The 25939-nt window shown below is 37.6% G+C and overlaps 1 protein-coding gene across 3 annotated transcripts in view; it reads left to right on the forward strand.

The window, feature by feature from the left end:
- LOC126470511 (isocitrate dehydrogenase [NAD] subunit gamma, mitochondrial) overlaps positions 1–25939 on the forward strand; it is a 120128-nt gene that overhangs the window by 34725 nt on the left and 59464 nt on the right. For all 3 annotated transcript variants that reach the window (XM_050098409.1, XM_050098411.1, XM_050098410.1), the window contains exon 6: positions 10576–10709. In XM_050098409.1, the coding sequence (XP_049954366.1) occupies positions 10576–10709 (134 nt within the window). The remainder of the gene's footprint in view (positions 1–10575; positions 10710–25939) is intronic.

The raw sequence follows: 25939 nt of genomic DNA on the forward strand, positions 1-25939 counted from the left end.
CATGGGTATTTGTAGGAAAATTAACATTGTCAGTTGGAGTACTTGTGCACAGTGTATATGCAATAGTATGTGAGAGCCAGTATACCAACAAATGCAGTCAGATGGTATTGCGTTTGATGTCAGTAGTATACCAGGGTGTGTTGTGTACATAAACCATGATTGTGACAATGCCACACGGAAAACAGTTGTCATGTGATGGAAAAAGTAAAAATCAGTGCACACAATGAATTGGAACTCTGTTTGTCAAATCACCAAGAAGTGGAACTATTCAAGTATGGTGATTGATAATTTTGTTAGATTGGATACACGATACGGACAGAACGGGATATATGGGCAAAGTAGAAAATTATTTGATGCATAGAAACAGTTACTTTTGGGCATAGCAAGGGCCTCAGACTGTTATTCTTCTCAACTTGCTGATTTACAGTGATCTGTAACTGCCAGACGTACGACAAATTTGGTCACTTGACAAATATTTAGCATTCAAGAAACAACTGCAGAAATTTGCTCTAACACCCAAACATAAACAGACTAGATAGGAGTTTCCTGAAAAACATATGTCATGGACTTCAGAATGAGAGAAAGTGATATTCAGTGATAAGAAGTAGTTTAATTTAGATAGGTGGGTGGATTTCAATATTATTGGCGTGGTCTAAGAACAGAGTAGCGGGTAAGAATGAGCAGAAATTTTGATGGCGAAAGAGTTATGGTTTTGGCAGCATTCTGCGCTAAAAGTAAATAGTGAACTTTAACATGTACACTAAGATGCTGGAGACAGAAGTGTATGAGGACTCAGTGGATGAAAGAAAATTCAACAAGATAATGCGTCTGTGGATGTTTGTACTACAACCAAAAAGTAGATTGGAGATAAAGATATCAATAAATTGCTGTGACCTGCATTCATGCCCAGATGTGAACCTCATGGAGAACCTTGGGGAATACATCCACGTTGTGTTTGTTACAATGGAAGGCAATTTGAGGCCACATTTTAGCTGAAAACAATGGTAAGAGAAGAGTGAGCAACAATTTCACTTCAAGAACTACAAACTAACAAAATCAATGCTGAAGAGTGTTTTAGAGATAATTAGAAAGAACAGAAGTCAGAAAAAGTAATAACAATGCAATAGTACAACAGGTCAGTGAGTGCCTTTATACAGATTTCCATCCAAGAAATGCGAACACCCTATTTTGTTACTTGTGTTATGAAAGAAACTGTGTAATTCCATAATGATTTCGTATGTCATATATGTATCTACTACGTTCATAATAAATTCATTAAATGTTACTTCAGACATTGTAAACTACTTTCATAGGAACCCTGCCTTTACAGATTTCCACTACTGTAGAAGAGGGTAGCTCAACCTTTCTTGCATTCTCTGATAAGTGGTTTCTCGCATCTCAGATAGGAAGGAGCTATATTGTTTAGTGTGGGTTGCCAGTAGATTGTGGTTGCCTCTGTTGTGCCTATTATAAGGCACACAGTTGTAGTTGGACAGTGATGCGACTAGTGTGAGAACTGTTGAGTCAAACCCGTTAACAGTATTGTGCTACCAGACGGACAAGACCTAAAGCTGAAGTCAATAGTGTACTGTCTGAAAATCCCCGTGAAGTGCCAGCACATGCAAGATTTGAGTGTTCAGAGTTTGGCAGCTGTGTTTGATAGTTGATTCATGAAGCTCAGTGATCTATCCAGGCTGACACCTAAATATTTTGGATGTTGATTGTGGGATAGTAGTTTGGTCTCAAAGCAAATACGGAGTTCTCTGTTGGCTAATTACTTGTCGAGGTGGAATGTAGAGACTTCTGTCTTTGTGCACTGGGTTACAATCTTCAGTGGCAAGAGCATTTCCCGATTCCTCTATAACAGGATCAGCCTAGAGATATTTAATCTTTCCAAAAGTTTGCTAATCATGTTGAGCAGTGCAGTTGGTCCATAGTTTTGTGAGGAATCATTTATTTTTCCTGGTTTTAAGATGGTGGTGATCTTGGCGCTCTTGAGTTGGTGGAGAGCATTGCTTGTGTGCAAGACATCAGTGAAAAATCTGGCAAGCCACTTTTCTGTATAGTTACTAAAATATATGAGGAATTAGGTATGGATGCCATCGAAACAAAGGGCTTTTCCGTTTCACTTCTTGAAGAGCTGCTGCGCAAGGTAGCCGCGCGGTCTGAGGCACCTTGCTGCGGTTCGCATGGCTCCCCCATCGGAGGTTCGAGTCCTCCCTCAGGGGTGTGTGTGTGTGCGCGTGTGTGTGTGTGTGTGCGCGTGTGTGTGTGTGTGCGTGTGTGTGTGTGTGCGTGTGTGTGTGTGTGTGTGTCCTTAGTGTAAGTTAGATTAAGTAGTGTGTAAGCCTAGGGACCGATGACCTCAGGAGTTTGGTCCCATAGGAACTTACCACAACTTTCCAGATTTCTTGAAGAGCTGCTGTGATTTCTTCCATGCTGAAGGGGACCTGGTATGTGGTTTATGTGTTGCAGGCTGCATTAATGGTCTTTAGCTCTTTTTTAACTGTGATTGTATGCTTTCAGTCTTGAGCTCTTGAGGTTGACACAATGAGGTTAGTGACTTGATTTGGTGACACAAAGTCGCATACACGTTCCCCATAGCTTCCTTAGTGAGGACCAAATTTTTTTACTTGACTTTCTAAAATCCAAGCCTTAAACATCTCTGCCCACTTTTTGTGTCTCACAGTATCAATATTGTGAAGTAATTCATCTACTATGTCATGTCTCCACTTTTCGGGAATTCCTTATACAAGTCCTCACACTCAACAGTGCAACCGTGGATGTATTGCTTCCGTAGTGTCGTCTTTAACTTTACTGATAACTGCCTCAGCAAACCTCTGATAGTTCTTATTTCATGACATTAATCTCGTGCACTTGTTAAAGGTAGTGGAGGAAGCCTCCCTGTCACCTCTTTTGAAATTGCATCTAGCTCGCAGAAAAGATCGTATTACTGGGATACCGATAAGATGTCTGGACTATACTCCTGCTGCTAGGCTGCTGATCAGAACGTGTCAAACACAAGGTGTGTGGAATGCTCCTCAGTCCAGTCAATCAAAGTATCACCATTTTCATCTTTTCCTTTGACTGTTGAACTCTCTGAGATAGACTGTAGCATGGGGACGAGTGTTCAACACATTTTTTAGCTGGTTGCAAGCAGGAGATTTGTAGGCATTAATGACAGCGATTTCACCAATCTTCACAAATGCTTCGTGAAAATTGTCAGTGGAAGTGGCTGTGAGAGATGCATTTTCAGTATTTGATCTCAGATATTGTGGCCCTTGAGAGAAAGTTTTCTGCTGATTGAACATGTGTTTCCTGTATGACGACCAGGTTGGTATCTAAATTGGATTGAAAATCCTCAAAGATGAATACAGTCAGTATCACAGTAATTATGAAATAAATTTAAAAAATACTGTTAGTTTGCGTAAAAATATTCAGAGTTTTTTTGCGAATTTCTTTTTGTTTCTTGTCACGGCATGTCTTGAGATTATCCCATCATCTGATGACCATAAAGTACGTATGAACAACACTACATTGTCAGTCCAGTTGAGTTTCGTCAATTAAAAATTTAATGCTAACAAGAAACCTAACAGGGATAAAGCTAGAACTGATATCATTATCACTTAAAATGTTTTGTAAGGTTTGACATTCAGTTGTCATATTCCCTCCATATTAAAGTGATAAACTTATAGCGAGACTCTGAGCTTCCTAGTCACGTGGTCCATTGAAGATTCGTTGGTTCGAATCATGCTGTGATATGTGATGTAAGTGTGAGGAGATCTCAGTGATGGTCTAATGCCAGTTGTGCTGACTCATGTAACGTTATCCAGGATGCACATGTAGTATCCTACTGCAGATATGAATAGTGGTACATTCCACTAATTTTATAGAATACTTAAAAAGATGTGTGTGTTTCGATTTGTGACCTCATTACATCTACTGAATATGAATATGTATTTTAATTGATATTGTAACTTGGCCAACAGGACTGATACTGAGTATGAGCAAACCCAAATACTGAAAGCAGGTTCATTGTACACTATGTGATCAAAAGTATCCAGACACCTGGCTGAAAATGACTTACAAGTTTGTGGCGCCCTCCATCGGTAATGCTGGAATTCAATATGGTGTTGGCCCACCTGTAGACTTGATGACAGCTTCCACTCTCACATGGATATGGTCAGTCAGGTGCTGCAGGGTTTCTTGGGGAATGGCAGTCCATTCTTCACAGAGTGCTGCACTGAGGAGAGGTATCGATGTTGGTTGGTGAGGCGTGGCACGAAGTTGGCATTCCAAAACATGCCAAAGGTGTTCTGTAGGATTCAGGTTAGGACTCTGTGCAGACCAGTCCATTACAGGGATGTTATTGTCATGTTATCACTCCGGCACAGGCCGTGCATTATGAACAGGTGCTTGATCGTGTTGAAAGATGCAATTGCCATCCCCGAATTGCTCTTCAATAGTGGGAAGCAAGAAGGTGCATAAAACATCAGTGTATGCCTGTGCTGTGATAGTGCCACACAAAACAACATGGGGTAGAAGCCCCCCCTCCATGAAAAATACGACCACACCATAACAACACCACCGCCTCCGAATTTTACTGTTGGCACTACACACCTTGGCAGGTGACGATCACCGGGCAATCCCCATATCCACATTGGGTAGCCACATTGCGTAACGTGATTCGTCACTTCACAGAACGTTTTTCCATTATTCAATCGTCCAGTGTTTATGCTCCTCACACCAAGCAAGGCATCATTTGCCATGTACTGGCATGATGTGTGGCTTATGAGCAGCCGCTCATCCATGAAATCCAAGTTTTCTCACCTCCTGCCTAACTGCCATAGTGCTTGCAGAGAATCCTGATGCAGTTTATAATTCCTGTATGATGGTCTGGATAGATGTCTGCCTATTACACATTACGACCCTCTTCAACTGTCGGTGGTCTGTCAGTCAACAGTCATGAGGTCAGCCTGTACGCTTTTGTCCTGTACGTGTCCCTTCATGTTTCCACTTCACTATCACATTGGAAACAGTGGACCTAGTGCTGTTTAAGAGTGTGAAAATCTCGTGTACAGTCGTATGACACAAGTGACATCCAATCATCTGACCACATTCGAAGTCTGCGAGTTCCACGGAGTACCACATTCTCCTCTCTCGTCATGTCTAATGACTACTAAGATCGCTGATATGGAGTACCTGGCATTAGGTGGCAGTGCAGTGCACCTAATATGAAAAAGTATGTTTTTGGGGGTGTCCGGATACTTATGATCGCATAGTGTATAAGTACAAAGCAAAGCAGAGCACAGACAGAGCTGAACTGCCTCCTCAGCACTGCTGCTGATACGAAACAGAATTTTCATTAAACATTCCAATATTTTTTTAACGAAAAGTTTCTAGAATCTGTTAAAAATCTCAAATATTTTGTGACCAATACTGGCGAGTCTGAATCAAACCTGCCACTTGTGCATCACCAACAAGAAACTGTAAACACTTCATCATACTTTACAATATTTAGGCTGCAGTATTGCTTTCACTCCTAGGAAAATAGTGACATGCTGTTCTAGATGATTTTTCAGCATCATGGTTCTTGATCTGGTCAAATGATCTTGATATGATGGCACTTTGAGCATGCTTGTGCATCACTGGGCCATCATGGCCTCACCATAAATATACTGTTTAGAGATACCCACTCCCATCAGTGCTTTGTGAATGTTAAGTGGGTTGTAATGTTGTATATGAAGGTAGTCGCAATCATTGATTTGCGTTGCAGGACTATGTTAGCATGCAGAGAACACACATAAGATCATGTTTAAAAGGTCCTTGATTATGAATTTGGGATTAAAGTAACTGCCCTAAAGAAGGCAAAGCAAGGTACACAAACAGATATCCCATTGATGATGTGGTTATGTATGTTATTAGACAGCATTTTCTGCTATGTTGTGAATGATACTAGAAAATACCAAGACTGTAAAAATTTTACAGCTTTTGTCACTTGAGAGTGGACTTAAATTCTAATACAGAGTGTATACACCCTAGGCCAACTGGGAAATCCAGAAAATACCTGAGAATTGTTTCATCCACAAGAAATCTGGAAAACGCCTGGGAATTTTTTGACTTCTGGAAATTTTTCCTTATTTTAGTTTTCACTTAAATTTTTGTAATTTTGACTGGTAAGAACAGATAACTCTAACAAAGAACTTTACTTTAGCTCACTGCCGCAGTACAATATTGCAATAGTAAAACATAAATAAGAGAATAACACCAAAATAAAACTTCAGTTGCAAAGAAAATCCGCCATTTATAACAACAAAACACTGTGGGGCCTTTTCTCGATGAGTGTGAGATCACAACTGTTTACATTTTTAACAGATCGTGGGAAAATATTGTGATTGGTGGTTTGAGAAGTGTTACTTTCAATGTAAATTTCCTTTTACCTAAGATGAGTTGTGTTACAAGTGAGAATGTCCAATGAATTTCTTAAATTGCAGAATATTAGATTCTCATTCAAGAATTAACTCTGTGGACCAGCCCCTAAGAAAAATTTCAGTCCCAGAAGACCAGCCATTTATGCCTTTATTTAATATTGTACTGGCACATTTGTGTTTGATATACCTTAAAGGGTAGCACACACACACACCAAGAAAGACCAGGTTTCAAGACTAATTTTTCATATTTATATTAGTTCTCTCATGGATCACAAATTATGCAATAATGATGGCAAAGAGTATAACTAAGTGCAAAGTGAGTTCTTGAGCAATTGCAAACATAATTGGCTTTTCTATGGAAAAGTTGGAGTGCTTGGTGGAACATGTATTCAGCCAGGTAACACACAAAATGTTTAGTGCACAGTAGTGAAATTCATAATCGTGCTTGTCAGAAATATTCAGCTGCTCCAATTTAAGCTGTGTTCTTGGGACCCTGCCTAATCACACACTCAGAAAAAAAAGCAAAAAAAAATTTGATGGCCAATATTGTATGTGAAAGCTTAGCTTGTAGCTATGCTTCATGTATATTAATTGAAACCATTAACTTCACATATCTGAGTGTTTGCACTACTTAACAGTGATATTGCTATTGGCCGACTGCATCACTTGTCCTGTGTTCTGAATATCTGCTGTCATTGGCTGGTGAGGACAAGTGACATCCACACCTTATCACAGAACATGTACTCGGAGGCTTGCCCTCCATGTAAAGCGGGATGAGCCACAGTTTGTGACATATCTAACAACAGAGTACAGTGCTGGTGCAGGCACAAGCTTCTCAGAGCACACTGTTCAGTGTATGTTGTTGAACATGGGGCTCTGCACCAAATGAGCTCTACATGTTTCCATGTTGAGCCATCAGCATCATCAGTTCTGATTACAGTGAGAATGGGATCATAAAGATTGGATTGTGGGGCAGTGGAAAAATGTTGCCTGGTTAGATGAATTACATGTCTTGTTACATCAAGTCAATGGTAGGGTCCAGAGATGCAAACATCCAGGTAAATGGCTGCTTAAAACATGCAACTCGCTATGGACACAAGCTGTTGTGGGGGAGCGTTGCAGTATAGGGGATATTCACCTGGGTTTCCAAAGGACCTGTGAGAGTAATTGAAGGCACCATGAGAGCTGTAGACTTTGTGAACACTTTTTTTGGACCACCTGCATCATTTCTTGCCTGATAGATTCCCTGACAGCACCTTGTAACAGGACAACTGTCAGTGTCACAAAGCCGGAATCAGAGTACAGTGGTTTGAGGACCATGTCGTGTTAATGTCTTGGCCACCAAATTCACTTGATGTGAACTTGATGGAATATATTTGGGAACTATCCGGCACCAGCTTCACAACCCCAAATCACTGGTCCCTAATTAACCAGAAATATGTGACTTGTGCATTAAATCTGGTGCCATGTACCTCCAGAAACCAACCAAGGACTTGTTGAATCCATGTCACATTGAGTCACTAATATATTGTGTTAAAGGGTGAACCAACATGCTAGTAAACTGTTCCTTCATAATGTTTTTTCTCATCAGTGTTTATGTGTTATGTCTCACTTAATTTGTGTATTGCTTTTACTTTTTTGGTACTCATTGTTCCTCCCCTCTTTCTCTACGAGGGTGGTTTCCCCCCCCCCCCCCCCCTCCCCCCATATTGCTTCTAGTCCCAAATGGCATTACTCACTGCTCTAACTCTTAATATTTCTTTAGTTCTTACTCTGTCATCATCACAGAACTGTAACTGGTGCTGCACTAATAATGTACTACTTTGATCTCCTCCTTGCTCTGATGCCTCCTTTTTCACCTTTGTCTCCCCTCATCCTTGCAACAGGTGGGTCCATCTCATCATCAAGTTTGAGTGACATGCCCTTCCTTTTTAATCACCCCCAAGTATGCTGTCAAGGAAGGAACTAATAGTTCTGAAAGCCAGACTAGTGTTGTGTCCATCTATATGTGTATGTATTAAATGTTTTGCCTCCAGAAGGCAAGTGCTGCAGACAGTTGTCTCACACTTTTTGTGAGTGAATTTTCTTTTTATGTAAATCATAGAGGTTATCAGGTATTACGAAGGAACTCGTTTCCTGCTCCGACATGTCCATCTCAATCAGCTAGCATTCAGTCTTTTTGTTCAGGCATCACTACTCAATGCAGAAACACCATGTGCTCTCTTCAGTGTCCATAACAACCACAGGAAAGGAACAAGGCTTCTGACAAATGAATGTCATCTCACAGCGTCTTATCCCCTTCTTCCAAATTACCAGACACTTAGTGTCTCCACAAAGAGTGGTGACTGATAAGTGGATCCCCAGTATTTATTCAGTGTTACTTGCTGGTTTGTCTTATTTGTGGGAACCCCATCTCTGTGTATAAATGTTGAGCTTAGTTTTTATGATTTTGGTGGCAGCCAGGTGGGTAGCTGGAACCTCTGTTTGATGAGGGAAATGGCTACAGCGTGTTTAGGAGTGACCTTGGTCGGTATGTGTCAGCTGTATTTGTTTGCAGTCATTTTGTATGGAATAATTGTGGTGTGGATGAAATCTTTGAGAGTAATATTCATCATTCTGTTCACCCTTCTTGCCAAGAGCAGAGGAAATTCACTACATGTCCATTTTGGAGGCATATTGGCTTAGAGTCCTTGTGCTCCTGACACACCTTTCTCTTTTGGTTGTCCAAATTGGCAATGGTGATGATTGTGTGCAAATTATTGGCTGGCTTGTTTGCTGTTTGATGGTTATGGTATCTAAAGTTGCGGATTTAGTTCTCCAATATCTGATGGCAAAAAATGGTGTCAAAGGTTGATGATGAACCTATTTTTGTAGACGTGCACCTACCTCATGCTATGAGGATTGACATTCATGGCTCACAGTAACTCCTACCTCTCATCCCTCCTTACCCATCGTATTGCGAATGAAAGCTTGTAGTGGTTGCTCATGACTTCCATAGATAACAACAGTAGGAACTCATAATTTATTTTGACCTACTATTTTCAATATGTTGCCTTGATGAGTTAGTTTCGCTTGATAAAATCTTCTCGCCTCAGATGCACAGTTTTCTGATTTGTTTAATTAGGTGCAAGTTGTCGGTTTCCAACATAATTTGGTTCACCTCATGACACCATGCCAGAATTCTATGTACATATGACTGTGTACCTCCGGAGTAGCATGACTCAGCTTCATTTGTTATTCTGATATGCAGACTTTCTGCAAGTTGTTACCAAAAGCATACATAACTTCTAACTGGAATTTTTCCCAGCTATTGGACTTGTTTTTCAACCCTTACTGTTCTATGCTATTAAAGTGAAAATGGATATTAATTGTGTCATAACAGCCTATCTGTTGACTTTAGTGAACAGGGCTTGGTCATCATCCAACTACTGAAATTCTCTTGAGCACCTTGGAACCCACATAACTCGTATTGTTGGGAGTAGCTCTTCCTTTCTTCCATAACCCTGTGAATGGTCTGTACATGCCAATGTTTCAAAGTCTATGTCATGCCTCATTTGTGCATTCAGATTCCTCATTTTGGGTATCTATAATCCTGATTGCATCATGATGTCTTTGTGTGCACAGTACTTATTGTCATTAAAAGGATCTTCATCTTGGGAATTGTCACAAGTTCCGCATTTTAGTGATCCTTATCTACTTTCTTTACACCTACTTACTCTGTCAAAAAGTTCAGTACAGAAAGTATTGCCTTAATTACACAGTACCAGTATAGCATAACAGTTATGGTTACAGTATTATCCTCTCATCTTTAGAAAATTTCAAGTCATTTGTGCTCACCCAATGTACCAGGTATAGTGATTGTATCTGCTACATTCCTTTATCCCTGATTCACCTTTGCATCCTAATGTCATATTATTATTGTCACTTCTCATTTATACCACATAATGTTTCATGTTTAAATAACAATGTTGTTTACCAGTTACAGTATTTTCTATGTAGCCTTCACTATGAAGAGTTAAGGTGAGTTGTCATTGTTGTCTATCACACTGGAACACATTGTCTCAGAACATATTATTAACGATGTCAGTTTCTTTATATAATCTCTCACCTGATAGACAATCTTAATTTTACACATTTTTTTCAGAGTGTTACAGGTGTAATCGAAAGTATGAAGGTAGTGACACAGGAAAATTCTGAAAGAGTGGCACGATATGCATTTGAATATGCAAAAAAGCAAGGACGAAAGAAGGTTACTACAATCCATAAGGCTAATATCATGTGAGTAAGAGTTGCCTTTTTGCTCTGTCTTCGGCTTTGTTTTTTTTTTTTTTTTTTTTTTTTTTTTTTTTTTTTTTTTTTTTTTTTTTTTTTTTTTCCAGAGCTGTTGAAATCTTCTAAAAAAAGTTTCAGGTAACAGCATTAGCTGTTGATAGCCGTTTGTACCAAGATTATAAATGACAGGTTTTTATCACATTGTAATCGTATCTTCAAGTGAAAAAATTTGCAGGAACATATAACGTGGATCAGGAGCAAATTAATAACACAAAAAATGTGAGGTACTTAAACCAAGAAAAGACACAGTGAAATACCCACGTAGTTAGTTTAACATTAGGCCAGTAAACAGCACAGTCTCCCAGTGTTCGAATGGCACAAGACATTAGCGTTGCCAGTTAAAATGGGGAGTGAGTAAGCCAGGGAAAGAATATAGCCAAAAATAACTGGTTGGAGGCCATGTAATTGAACAGAGCAAGTCGTGTTTGTAGACCTAAAACAGGAATTAGCATAAGAAACCCAAAAAACTGTGGGGAAACTAACTTACACTGAAATAATGGAATGATGGCTCACCAGTGCTGCAAAACCAGTGAAAAACAGCAAGGAGTCACATGTAGTGACTATGGCTGTGTGTGCGGCAGAAAGGTCATACCACCAGATGCAGGTATATACACAGCCAACCACTGGGGAAAACTGATGCTGGGCAGTGCGCCACAAGAGGACATATGAGAAGTAGTCGAATGTGTCAATAGAGGGCTTGAAAGAGGATGTTTATAAAGCAAAGTTTGGGAGCCGTGAAATAAATTGGAATGTATAAATAAAAGAAATACAGCATAGGTAATAGAGCAACAGAACTGTTACATGTAAAATGATGACATTATGACAAATACTGTAAAAATTACTTAGATAAAATAATCTGAAAAATTACTTTGGTCGAACACAAATGGCGACAGGAGATGGAAAGCAGTACCACCTGTAAATAATCTGCAAGAAGAAGACGAAGAAGAAGAAGAAGAAGAAGAAGATCAATAATGTCAAAATTATAAAATTAACTTAAAATAAGGCTAGTTAAAATTGTTAAACGTTATTAAAAATCCCAATGTGGATTATAAGAGAACTGTACTGAAAGGGGCAATTGAATATTACCAGAGTATAGAGTAATAATGACACATAAAAATTACAAATATGTAAAGAGGTAGGCTGATAAAGGAAACCAAATTGCATGGGCAGTACACAGTAAGAAATTAAATGGAAGCAAGAAAAAACAAATAAACTAAAGTTAAAAAACCCATAATGAAAGAGATCATGGTGGGAACACGATTAGGGGAGTGCGTATGTAATCAAAATCTGAAAGTATGGGATGGTGCCTAAGTTCTCACTGACCGTTCAGGGCATGCTCAGGAAACTCTTTTAAAGAGTGCAAGATGTGGACTTCTTCCAAAATGTTGAGGATATTGCCCTTGTTACCAGTGCATAAAATCTTTAAGTTTGTTGTCAGGTCAGAAAGTGTGTCCAGTATTATGTAAGTGGATGGTAAGAGCAGATTGAGAACTTGTGAGGCTTAAATGTTTTTTACATTGAATGCAGAAACTGTGTTCTGTTCATACAATGTAACTGAACAGTCGTTACAAAAAATGTAATAAATACCTGCCAAATCAAATATGTTGAAACTGGCCTGCTCATTGTGACAGAACCGGATGCCAGTACCTCTCAGAATACAAGACACTGGGGAAATACCTTTTACTTTTAGTTTTTTCCTTTTAATTGTTTTGGAGATTCTGCCATAATGGGATATCCTGTGAAAATTTGTCTTTTTGTTAGACTAATTTACTTGTGACAGTTATTTGCTGTTGAATAGGGAAAAGAATAGGGTTAATTTTCTTTTGGATGGCCTTATTAACAACAAAAACAGATCTGTAGTCATTATAGTAAGCAATGTACTTAATCATGTTCAATTCACAGTAAAAGGCGTCAATAGGAACAGTATGTAGTCTTTAAAGGAGCAATCTAAAAGCAGTTTTTTTTTTTTTTTTATAACCGACATGGTGATTGGGTGTCTGGTGGATCTCCACATCCATGGTGGATAGCTTTGTGTTAAGTCATATTTAATCTCGGAGTCCCTCAGAGTGGTTAACTGGTCTAAAGATGAAAGTGAACCCTGACTGCTATATTGAATAGTAAACTGTATACTCGAATAAGAGTTCTTCAGCTCCTTCATGAAGGACTCACAGTCCTCATTTGACCCAATGGAGAAAAATAGAATGACATCAGTGTAGCAATATCAGGCTAGTAGTTTGTTTGAAAATCTTGTAAGTTGATGAAACATATCATTTTCCAAGTTAATGATAAAAATGTTAACAAGATCGAAGGACAAGGGCGAACCTGTCGCAGGCCTGTTCTTGTAGGATAAAGCTATCACGAAACCTAAAATAGTTGAACCAGGTCTAGCAGTCGAATGGCTTCGTGAATTTTGTCAGTAGGATGGCCACTGACTGTCGTGTATGATGTTATGAACTTTATCTACTGGTAATGATGTACGCATATCTTTAATATCCAAATAAACCAAATTTGTGCCACAGGAAGGTTAATTGGAATAATTTATTGACGAGATATTTCCTGTTACCGATATTACCACCGATTTACGTGATACTGGACACTACTTCTGACCTGACAACAAGCTTAAAGATTTTATGCCATGGTAACAAAGGCAATATCCTCAACATTTTGGAGGAAGTCCTAATCTTGCACTCCTTAAAGTTTCCTGACCACACCTTGAACAGTCAGAACTTAGTCATTATCCCATCTTTCCAGATTCTGATTGTCTGTGCCCTCTGTAGCAGTGCTCCCACCATAATGTCTTTCATGATTGGTCTTTTTAATTTTATTTGTTTTTCTTGCTTCTGTCTTCTTTTTTATTGCATACTGGTCCTTGCAATTTTGTTTCATTTTATCAGCCTATCTCTTCGTGTATTTGTACATTTTACATGTAATTATTATTTAATACTATGGAAACATTCATTTGTCCCTTTCAGTATCTCTCTCTTATAATCCCTGCTGGAGTATTTAATAATACTTAATAATTTAACTAGCCTTAATTTAAGCTCATTTTGTAATTTTGACATTATTGATGTTTGATCAAAGTAATTTTTCAGATAATTTTATCTTAATAATTTTTACAGTATTTGTCATAATTTCATCATTTCATATATATGTAAGGCTGCTGATGCTCTATTACCTATGCTGTATTTCTTTTATCTATACATTCTAGTTTATGTAACGGCTCCCAACCTTTGCTTTAAAAACATATCAATGTAACTTCCTCACCACTTTCGTACCCTCTATCGACACATTCCACTGCTGCTCACTTGCCCTTTCATGGCACATTGCCCAGCATCACTTTTCCTCAGTGCTTGGCTGTGTGCACACCTGCATCTGGTGGTATGACCTTACTGCTGCACACTGCTGTTTTCCACTGGTTTTGCAGTGAGCCATTATTCCTTTATTTTAGTGTAAGTTAGTTTCCCCACAGTTTTGTTTTGTTTCTTATGCTATGTCCTTTTTTAGATCTACAAATGTGACTTACCGTGTTCAGTTGCATGACCTGCAACCACTAATTTTTGGTTATATTCTTCTCTTGGATTTCTCACTATCCATTTTAACTGACAATGCTAATGTCTTGCGTCATCCGAATGTTGGGAGATCTTACTGTTTCACTGGCCTAATGTTAAACTACCTACCTGAGTATTTCACTCCCTCTTTATCTGGTTTAAGTGCCTTACATTTTTTATATTGTTAATTTACTTCTGATCCACACTGTGTGTTTTTGTATATCTTTTCACTTGAACATGTGATCACAATGTTACAAAAACCTGTTGTTTATAATCCTGGAATAAAGGCTTATCAATAACTAGCATGTTTTCCAGAAGTTTTTTTTAGACAATTTTAACAGAATTAAAAAAATAATAAAAATTACAATGTGTCAACTAAGCTGTCGATACCAGCACTGTAAAATCATATGCTTCTGCTTTGTTTTAGAATATGTCTAATTGTTGAAGTTTTTGAAAAAAGTTATTTTCCATTTATATTGTTAGACCAGTAAGTCATTAATCTTAAGACTCATTTGAGGTGATCCTTTTATTGATATATCCTTCAAGATAGCTTTCATCAGTTAAGTAACCAATCATCTAATATTTGACTGAAAACTATTTTTCATGCATTGCTGAAACAATAGTTAATTCAAACTGTATGAGCCCACTTAATCAATAATGTTCTTACAAAACACACAGATTCAATTACATAATATTCCCCTTGCTATTTTAACATTTCACTACACTTAACTGTCATTGTGTGACCTGAAACTTGTAATTTCAGGAAGGCCTTTCTTGTATGTTCATACCTGGGTAATCTCACTAGCAAAAGATACTCAGTAATTCATCTTGACCCTGTTTTTGTTTCTGAAATTGAAGATCGGTATTTGAAGAATGTGAGTGCCAACATCTGAGGAGTCAATATGACTGTTTGCTTATCAGACACAAGGGTGCACTGCATTAGAAATGAGTTGGTGGTTTGTCATCTGTCAATCATTGTCTTTGCAACATTTATACATTTCTGTGTTTAGTTAATAATTTCATCATTTAGTTTTTTTTTTCAATGTATTTGCTCTGTGTTCTACAAATATTTGACTTGACTTCCAATTACTTTGTTTATTCTGTGGCTTTGCCATAGTTACCTTTGCATTTATGTGCCAAAACAGCAGAATGTCAGTTATGTATTATTGTTCCTTCAACTACAATATACAGGAAACACACACCACAACATCCTTGTGCATTTGCTGAAGAGTTAAGTTTACCCTTCATATTATTCCAATGACTGTAGACTGTATGTGCAATTTTCAGTTTTGAAGCTCTTGACCAATGGCCACATGCTGAAATGGGTTGATAGTGAACAAGTGAATGATGACATAAGGAAAAATTGATTATTAAACTTTTTAAATAGTGAAAGTGTGAAAAAAAAAGGTTCAGTCTTCAAAACATCTGCTTTCAGGTATACACATTGCACAAGACAATTAACTGTGCAAATCAAAAACATGTTGACACCTGTACCTGATATGATAATAAGATTGCATTTCACTGCATCTTAAATGAGTGCTGTTAAGTCAGATAATTACCTGTCAGAGAGGTGCCAACTGTTTTCTTCTTGATATGCACGGAATGAAGCTTCACTTCCTATACATTCTCGTAACTTTATCTTGAAATCTTAATGAAGGAGCATGTATAGATCAGAATTATTATTAGTATTCTTTTCATAAGGATGGAGTGAGATTCATAAATTTAAGCTTAATTTTATGTTCAGTGAAGAAATGAACTTCATTAACTTGTGTTGAGTGAGGTGTTACAGTATTGTATTTAGGAGAAATAAACAAACATCAGTCCATCCACCAGTATATCTGCTGTAGTGTTGGTAAATGAGGAATACACCGTGCACATTTTTTTGTAGAACCTAAAATTTCATTTTCAATTGTTTTGCACTGCATTCAATCCTATATTTAGGATTTTTGTAGATGTCTGCAAATTTTATATGTGGACTATATCATCTACGATAACTTTTCTTACAGTTTCAGTGTTTCCTTGTATCACTGCTGTTGCAGGATATCCACTGTGTCAAACAGAAAGAGCCATCTATCCAAAACACATGAAACAAATTTTTGACTGCTGTCTTTGAAAGAAAACTCAAGCGAAAGAACAATGGCAGTCTTTTTACATCCACACTACTTTTTGTAATCCTGTAAAATCACATTGTGGATGGCAATCTTGGGATTGACTCATTCACTAATTACTTTGTTTCACCCTCTCCATTGTTAGCCAACCTTTTTAGTTATCATTAATTCAGTATGAGGGTTAATAATGAATGTTTCTTCATATTTCAAAAGTCATATTGTAAGACTTTGGTACTGGTGTATTAAAAAAACTGTATTCATTCCATAGAATGAAAAATTAGTCAAAGTTGCAAATATTTTATTTTTCATTCGATGACTAGTTTGAGGCCAAGACCCATTTTCAAATCGACCTACAGGACAGAAAACCAAATTTACACTCATACGTAATACAGTTATTACAAAATTCTTAAACATATGCCAAAGATACAGAACACATCATTTTAAACTTACATAACAAAGTCCGAAATGGCATTTCCGAAGATGGCAACAAAATGTGTAATGTACATTCACAGTGCATACAGATAACTGGTAGTTTATTCCTTCCTCTGTCGTAAAGAAACCTTGGGAAGGGGGTGCCCTAAATGGATATAGGAAACCTTTTTATTTATTAAATTATTCTACAACCATCAAGAATACAATAATTCATACAATTATTTTGATTCCCTTGCTGCATTGTCAACTCTTTGTTGTTTTCTCTACTTTGTGATGACAGTTTTACTTATTTCTGAACAGACGCCGCTTTAACTGCCATTTATTCTGTTGCCTCTGTCTATGTCACTAATTGGCTATTCACTGAATATTTGTAAGGTTTTTTAACTAGTCATTCAACATTTAATACACAAGTATGTCATAGATTTATTAGCATCTAAATATGTGGATTTACTGCAGGCTACTTAGTGCATATTGTAGAGGAGCAACTTCAAATCTTAATAGAACCATTAAGATTAGTTGTCTTCCTGTCCTCTTTACCCTCTGAAGCATTCCAGGAGCGCAACAAAATGTATCTTTGAAGTAGTGTTCCTTTGCTAAAGATTTTTCTGTTAAGATGTTGGACAGCAGCCACTATTTATATAAAAAAAATTGATCTTTTGCTAAACTGTGTTATTACTTGATTAATTTACTATCTAAAATTTCAAGAGCTTCACGTTAGTATTATTTCCTTTTCTGTTCATTCATCTGAAATCATCTATACTTCAGCTATATCTGCAATCATACCTTGCATTCCTGCATTAAATTTTTTTTGTCTAGTTTTGTTGTAGTTCAGTAACTTAAATTATAATCTACTCTGCTGAAGCTTTGGATATAATGTTAACAAACCGACTTTTTTGTGATATTGCAAAAATTATGCACTTGGATGGGTGACCATCCGGTCTGCTGAGTGCTCTTGCAAGTGTGGTGCACTCAGCCCTTGTGAGGCAAACTGAGGAGGTACTTGAGGAGTAGCGGCCCCGGTCTCTTAAACTGACATACGGCCAGGAGAGTGGTGTGCTGACCACATGTGCCTCCATATCTGCATCCAGCGATGCCTATGGGCTGAGGATGACACGGTGGCCGGTCGGTACCATTGGGCCTTCCAAGGTCTGTTAGGATGGATTTTAGTTTTAGTAGTATTTCTCCATTGTAAATTACCTTATCTTTCCATTACTATAATGTATTTGAATCATTTTTGACTGAGACGTTATGTAGTTGTTGACTTGAAAGACAAGAAGAGGTCTTTGATATATTGCAACTGTACTTGGGTTCATTCACTACCTATTTTTTCACATGGCTCATCTGCAAAGGGGGTTGGTAGTGAACAGTTGCATTTGCACCCCTAATACTGAGTCATATATTGGCTAGCCTTTGAACAGCAGTGAATTCAATACACAATTGTCTATACCACAACCTTGCAAAAAAGGAGGTACACTATACAGGTTCAGATTGAAACTTATTTATTTAAAAACACACACACACACACACACACACACACACACACACACACACACACACACACACACACTTCTAACTTTGTGGCCATGCATATTAGAGTTCACAAATAAATCCGATCTGGATAAATGATATTCAGTGCAATTTGTACACATGGTTTATTGTCTCGCACCTACACACTTTCATGTTGTTGCTTCACAATTTATTCGCATACACTGGCATCAATGCTTACATTTGTGGCACTTTGCCACTCCAAACTTGCCACCACAACAGACAATGACCAAAAGTCCCACTTTCACACTCATATCCCCAGTCCTGAGTCAGGTCACGTGATTCTACGTTAATCAAAATAATTCCTAAACATGGCCACAATTCATTTACAATTTCATTAGATTTAAATACTTAAACCTGAATACATTATATAATTTTACACACATTTATCACCACATAATTTTATAATTCATTGCAATTAAAAGGCACTATGCAAAGGAACTATGAATGCTCATCAAAACACAAAACAAGTACTTTCATGTCCATTTTGCATTACACTATTTTCACTCAGCATTTAATACATAATTTTATTCATAAGCACGGAAAATTAAAATCAGTACTAATTTATGACATGCTATCAGATTTACATAATTAGAAATAACTCCATGTTTTGGCACAGTTTCACTCCTCTCCCTTCATTTAATGATGTCTTTGCACGAAATATGAGACATACAAATACTTGTCTGGCAGTACAAAGATTGAAACTGAATTGTGTATTCATAATAAAATAATGACTTAGTTTGCATTTGTTCTACACATCTTTATAACTTAATTCTACTATGAAACGTTTTGATTGAAGTACACCAGCCGAGCATATTATTTCTGCTGCTGTGCTTTAAATTTAAATTACAAACTATGTAGAAGAGCTCATTTTCACATGACTTCTATTTCAATGATTAGGTATCCAGCAAATCCAAGGACTCGCATTAAAAGCGCACCCTACATTATTTACTTAAGTGCAAAGTCATGTAAAGTAATATATGCAGTTATGTAACCAAGTAATTTAAACCATCTGAAACTGCTGAATGCTGCCTTCTCTTTATCAGGGAAGATGAGTCTATAAATGTATTGACTTGTGTTTGTGCTTTTCACATTACATCCTTTTTCGTAGCAGATATTTCCATTGCCAGCAAAGCTGCTGTCTGGCCATATTATCCCCCATTACCTTACATACCCCCACTTCATGGAGACATTACCTTAGTATTGGCAACATGAAGTAGCACCAAACACAGCCAACCTATATTACTTTTTATTTATATCACCAAAACATGTAGAACAGTGTTAGAGTGGTGAGTTAATGAGTGTGAGTATTGTCTTCAGAAAATGTACAAACATTGTCCGACAGTGTAGCCAACCTAAATATATAATTAGATAGTCTCATATTGTGGCTGATTCGGCCTGCAAAATGCAAAGAAATTTATAATATATAAATGCCCATGTTATTCTAAATGTAGGTTGCACACTTACTGCACATTAACACTTCCACTTTTTACACAGTTGTTTCTGTAGTTGCATGAGGTTGTTGTAACTAGATCCTTGGGTTCACAGCTTTATGCGTTGGAATGCAGGCTTTCCAAACTTGTCAGCCAACAGTACTCTGCTTCCTCTCGTTAGCCAAGCCATCCTATCAAAATTTGATCAAATCCTGTTAAATCTTGCCTAGACATTCAGACCCATGTTTCCCAGGATTCAGGCTTTCCAAACTCTTCCTGGAACATCCTGTGTTCACTGATCAGCTGTTATTGGGGTTTATACAAATGGAAAACATGCACACAAATCAAACACAAACATGGTATAATTAAATATATTCTATTTCACCCCTCAAATGTTCCCAATCAGGACCTCTTACATAAATAAACTCCAAATATTTGCATAAATTCCTATATCATTTTTGCACATAATATTTGGCAATATCTTGGAACCCATTCTTTTCTGCCATTTCCATGAATAACTAGATTCAATAAAAAATGGCAAATAAACTCACTAAGGTCATAAACTTTTACATGCATCCACTTAGCCATTAGTGTTCTTTCCCTTACTTCCCTCATTAACATCTTATAATAAGCAAGTTAATTATTTCCCATATGCCTCTACAATTTGCATATTTGGTAAGTGCCCTACATGAGTATCCCAGCAACAATCCTACACCTGCACACCAGTATCAACTCCAGGTTCAACAGATACATTAGAAATTTTAATAAAATCTTAACTATTTTTAAACAAACTATTTGCAGAGTCCTCCCTGCTTCTGTATTCTCCACACTCATTTATACAGCAATGGAGACTATATATACAGTAGGTTTCAGTTCCTGTATGACTTTTTCCGACAAGGCTTCTATCATACCCACACCAGTTGTGCAAATTCATTGCACAACAGATTCACTTGATGCAAATACATACAGTATAATGAAGTTTGTTGACCACCAAACAATGGCATTGCAACATACACAGTACACAAGTAATCCTCCAATTATAAATACGCATATATATAGCCCCCAATAATTTTTATAGCTGCATAAACAAACCTAAAAATTTTTAACTAGACACAGTAGTGTACATGGGAATCTCTCACTTCCTTACCCTTTATTCTTTCACCACATATTGTTTCAACTCCATTACATTTCTCAGTCCATATGGCTTTTTGGACACTGGATATACTAACCTATATGCATTAGGGTGTGGACAACCAGTTATCTCGAAGTGCCATGGTATAATTCAAATAACTTTTTGATAGCACCTTATCTCCCTCCGTGAAGTAGGTTGTCTTATATCTTTCTCCGTGCCTCCTCTGTCTCTCATGTGCTTTCTTTAACATTTGCTGTCTGGCCAGCTGCATCTTCTCTTGACTTGTCAAGCCTTGAGATGGAGAAAAATTAATGTGTTCTGCTATTAGATTGTCTGGCTTGATATCTTTCATGAACTCATAGGGTGAAAATCCTGTTGCACAACTCTTCACTGTGTTCATTAGATCCTCGAACACAGTTATGTACTCTGCCCAAGTTCTATGCCTTTTACTGCAATATGTCCTACATAGTCTACCCAGCTCCTTCATATACCTCTCAGCCAGGTCTCCCGCGGGGTGATACACTGAAATCCTTATATGCTTTATCCCAGATCTTTGCATAAATTTCCCCCACACACTAGAAACAAATTGTGCTCCATTATTAGACAAACATTCTCTGGTTTTATAACATTCACAAAGTAATCTTTCTCTAGCTTGTTAATTATTTTCTGGCTAGTGACCTTTTTCAGTGGATACAGCTTTACAAACTTGGAAAATACATCAATAGCTAATAGAACATACTTCACACCCCCTCAACCTGTTGGCAGCATCTCAAACAAATCAATAGCCAGCAGTTCACCATTTCTTTTAGGAACAATATTCTGCATCTTTCCTTGTACTACAATAGTACTGTACTTCACTTTTTGACATTTGTTACAAGGAGGCAACTGTCTCTTTACCCTCCTGGCCATGTTGTTAAAACTAACGTAGTCCTGCAGTATTTCCAAACATTTCTGAGCCCCATAATGCCCATGGCTAAGGTGGATGTAATTGATTAATGTTTCCACATGCTCATCTGGAAAACATCTCTTCCACTCCTCTTTGTCCAAACTTCTTTGGCTAAATAAAATCCCCTTATAAATTCTATAATATTTAGCAATTTTTTCATATTCTTTACTTCCAAAGTTTGTTTTGATAATCTTCAAGGGTTGGTCCCCAGTCTGAAGTCTCCTCATGTCCTTACAGATGGATTTGATTTCCTTCCCTCCACCCACTCCTTTTATATACAGTATCTGTAGTTCTTTCTCGTCTCCATTGCCTTTATGTTCTTCTCCAGTGAAAGGTAACCTTGATAAGGCATCAGCCACATTGTTGTCTGTGCCTTTTACATATCTTATCTCATAGTTAAATTGCTGCAGAAACATGGCCCATCTCATGAGTCTATTATTTAACAGCTCACATTCTTGCAAATAGCTCAGGGTCTTATGGTCTGTGTAAACAATCATTTTCCTACCTTCCACATATATCCTGAACTTCCGAAATCCAAAAACTGTGGCTAAAAGTTCCTTCTCTGAGATATCATACATTAATTCATGTTTGGACAGCATTCTGCTTGCAAAAGCGATTGTCCTGTGCTCTGTCTGCCCATCTACTACCCTCTCCTGAAATAGCACTGCCCCTGTCCCGTGATCTGAGCTGTCTGCCCCAATACAGAAAGGCAAAGACAAATCTGGATAGTACAAAATTTTGCTATTTTTTAAGCTATTCTTTATGGCTTTAAATTCCCTATTGCACTCAGATGTCCAGCACCACCTTACACTTTTCTTTAATAGTCTACATAAGTTAGGTGAATTCAGGATATAATCACTTTTATACTTCCTATAGAATGAACATAGTCCTATAAATGATTTCAGTTGTTTCCTGTTTCTTGGCACCTTGCAGTCAACAATAGCCTTGATTTTCTCTTTATTCGGCAAAATGCCATCAGGGGTTAGCTGATGACTGAGAAATAGTAATGATTCTTGAAAAAATTTGCATTTACTTAAGTGTCATTCCCCCTTTAGATATAGCCTTGAATACATTCTCCAACAGCTGACAGTGCTCTTGCCAATTGCTAATCATGATCAAAATGTCATCTACATACGCTGTCAATTTTTTCATTAGTTCATCACCCAACACGTGACTTAAAGCCCTTACAAAAACTGCTACAGATATTGATAAACCAAATGGCACAATTGTAAACATATAAGTCCTTCCTTCAAATAAGGAAGCAGTGTACTTCCTGCTCTCTTCAGCCAATTGCACCTGCCAAAACGCTGAAGTCACATCTACACTGGACAGAATTTTAGCTTATAAAAATTCTCCAACAGCTCATTCATGTTCTCTGGCTGATCATTTTCTTTGACTATTATTTTATTTAGCTTTCTTGCATCCAATACTATTCTTACAGAACCATCTCTCTTTTTCACCAATACTATTTGATTACAATACTCACTCCTCCCCATTTCCAGTATGCCGCTCTTCAACATCTTCCGTATCCTGGCCCTTACAGCCTCTTTATCAGCTATTGCTATAGGATAAGGTTTGGCCTTTATTACAGCATGTGGCAATACCCTCAAAACATAATTGAAATCTACAACTTTTCCAGGTCTGTCAGAGAACACATGCTTATGTTTATACAATAAATCTGTAAGCGGCACCGTTCGTTCCTCATTTAAATGTCCCATTTCATTTACTGTTGTCGCATATCAGCTGTTCGGTACACATTTCATCACCTACCTCATCTATCCTCTGTAAATGAGTCATTGTCTCATCCCCTTTAAATTTTATTCTTCGTCTGTTTCCACCAGCATCAAATGCTACCACTCTGTCTTTTACAAAACTGCTACAGTCATATTTGTGCAGGAAGTTCACATCCAAAATTACATTCAGTGCCACACTACAAACCAACTAATATCAAAACAATAATCACTACTCTTAAATTCCAGAGATACTTCTCTGCTGATGGGCTTACTACATGTCCCAGTTGCTGTCTTAATTTTGACTCCTGTAGCTGGTAGTTCTATTAATCCTAAACATTTAATTTGCTGCCAGAAAGATTCAGAAATTGCAGATAAACTTGAGCCAGAGTCAAATAATACTATGTCTGTAATTCCTCCCACATTAATATCAATTATTGGCTGTATCACTACTATTTCTACTCTGTTCAACCCTGATTCCTGTAGTAAATCACTTTCGATTTCACTCCTGCTTTCCTCTTGCATAATGCAAATATCTTTAGGTCTTTCTCCAAAACATACATCAGTATCCCCTTCAAACAGATCCTTAATAGCAAACTCAGCATTCTTTTCTTCACTTAATTCTTCAAATTTTCTGGCAATTTTAAATTTTATTTTACTCCATTCTTCAGGCAATAAAGCTTTATGTAATTTTGCATAGGATACCCAATCACTCAAATTATAATCAGCTTTCAGGCTTGCATACTCATCAGTTAAGAAAACATAGGTTTCAATTTTATCTTCAGGGCAACCTATGGCAACATTCTCCATATCATTACACATTTCCATATCCACATTGAACTAATTATCGCTACAACAGTTATCACCTGCACCCACAAGCACAGTAACATTATCAGTAGGTATTTTACCAGCATTTTCCACATTGTCCCATACACCATTCATATTAACCTATACATCACACTGAATAATCCTCTCCTCACCTTTTCCATAATTCTCCGTACTATTTCCGATAGACATCTCTACCCATTCATCACATCCATTATTCCTGTGAACATTGCCCCTTAGTTCCAGTTCCACTTCTGTTTCCCCTTTTGATGAAACTACATCTGTCTCTGATCTTTTAATGAATTTTGTTGCACACAAACCAATATTGTCCTCCTCTGCTTGTAATTTCTCCTCCATCTTAAACATGTCATCAATGTACATTCCAATTTCCCTATTTTCCTTGCTGACTTTATTACTCATCCCATCATGTCCTTGTCTGGCCCTGTTTCCAGAATTACCAGCCCCCCTGTGGACCATAAGTGAGCTTTTTGACTGCCTACCCTGTCCATTTGTATCTGGCATTCCCTCTATTCTCACACCTTCTGTGTCACTCCTCCTCTGATCAAAATTCTCTCTTCTCTCCCCAAAACTTCTGTTATCTTTGTGGCCTGCTTCTTCAATCTCTGTCCTGATTATTCTCATCACTTCTATCCTCTCTCCACCTGTTATGATTATTACTGTACTCATAATTAATACTGTTTACATTTTCATGATACATTCCACTCTCCCTCTGTTCCATGTATTTAGGTCTGTAGCATAATGCCCTGTCCATATTATCCACAAAATTAAGAAATTCTTCCACTGAATCTGTTGCACTGTGAATCAAATCCTATTGCAAATGCTCTGGTAATCTTCTCTTTAGTGTTGATATATCTGTTAATATACCCATTGGCCTATCCAGATGATTTAATTTATCCAGTTCTATAACACAGAACTCTCTCATACTTTCCTTTCCACTCTTGTAACTGGATCCATTCAAAAAATCGCTTTGCAATCTTAATTGTTTTGCCTGGCCCCAGGTTTTCAAAAGTTTTAAAATCACAAAATTTTGTAACATTTTGGTTAGCCCATGTTTGAGCTCCCCCTTCCAACTGCCTCTTAACATATTTAATTTTTGCCTGCTCACTCATCCCTGTCACAAAGTTATCCTTACACACAGCTAAAAAGTCAGCTGCATGGTATTTACTTTTTTGTATCGTACCTGGATAGGTGGTGTGTGGGTCTGCTCCTGTGAACTGCTCGCAGGAGCACTGCATGTAACTTAAACACTTTTAATCGAGTCAAAAACACAAGTAAAAATAAAAGGCATACATAACTTTGGCTAGGATGAGCACGTAGGTATGAAGCCGTAGTACATGTCTAATCTAATACAAAGTCTCAATAGCAAGCTAGCTCACTCGGTAGTAGTAGCGATATTTCCAGGCTGTCTGCTCTTGATGAAATGGGCAGAAATCAATGTCTGCCTCTGTTTCTGAAA

This window comes from Schistocerca serialis, chromosome 3 (genome assembly GCF_023864345.2).
Source record: "Schistocerca serialis cubense isolate TAMUIC-IGC-003099 chromosome 3, iqSchSeri2.2, whole genome shotgun sequence".
NCBI classification, from domain to species: Eukaryota; Metazoa; Arthropoda; class Insecta; order Orthoptera; family Acrididae; genus Schistocerca; species Schistocerca serialis.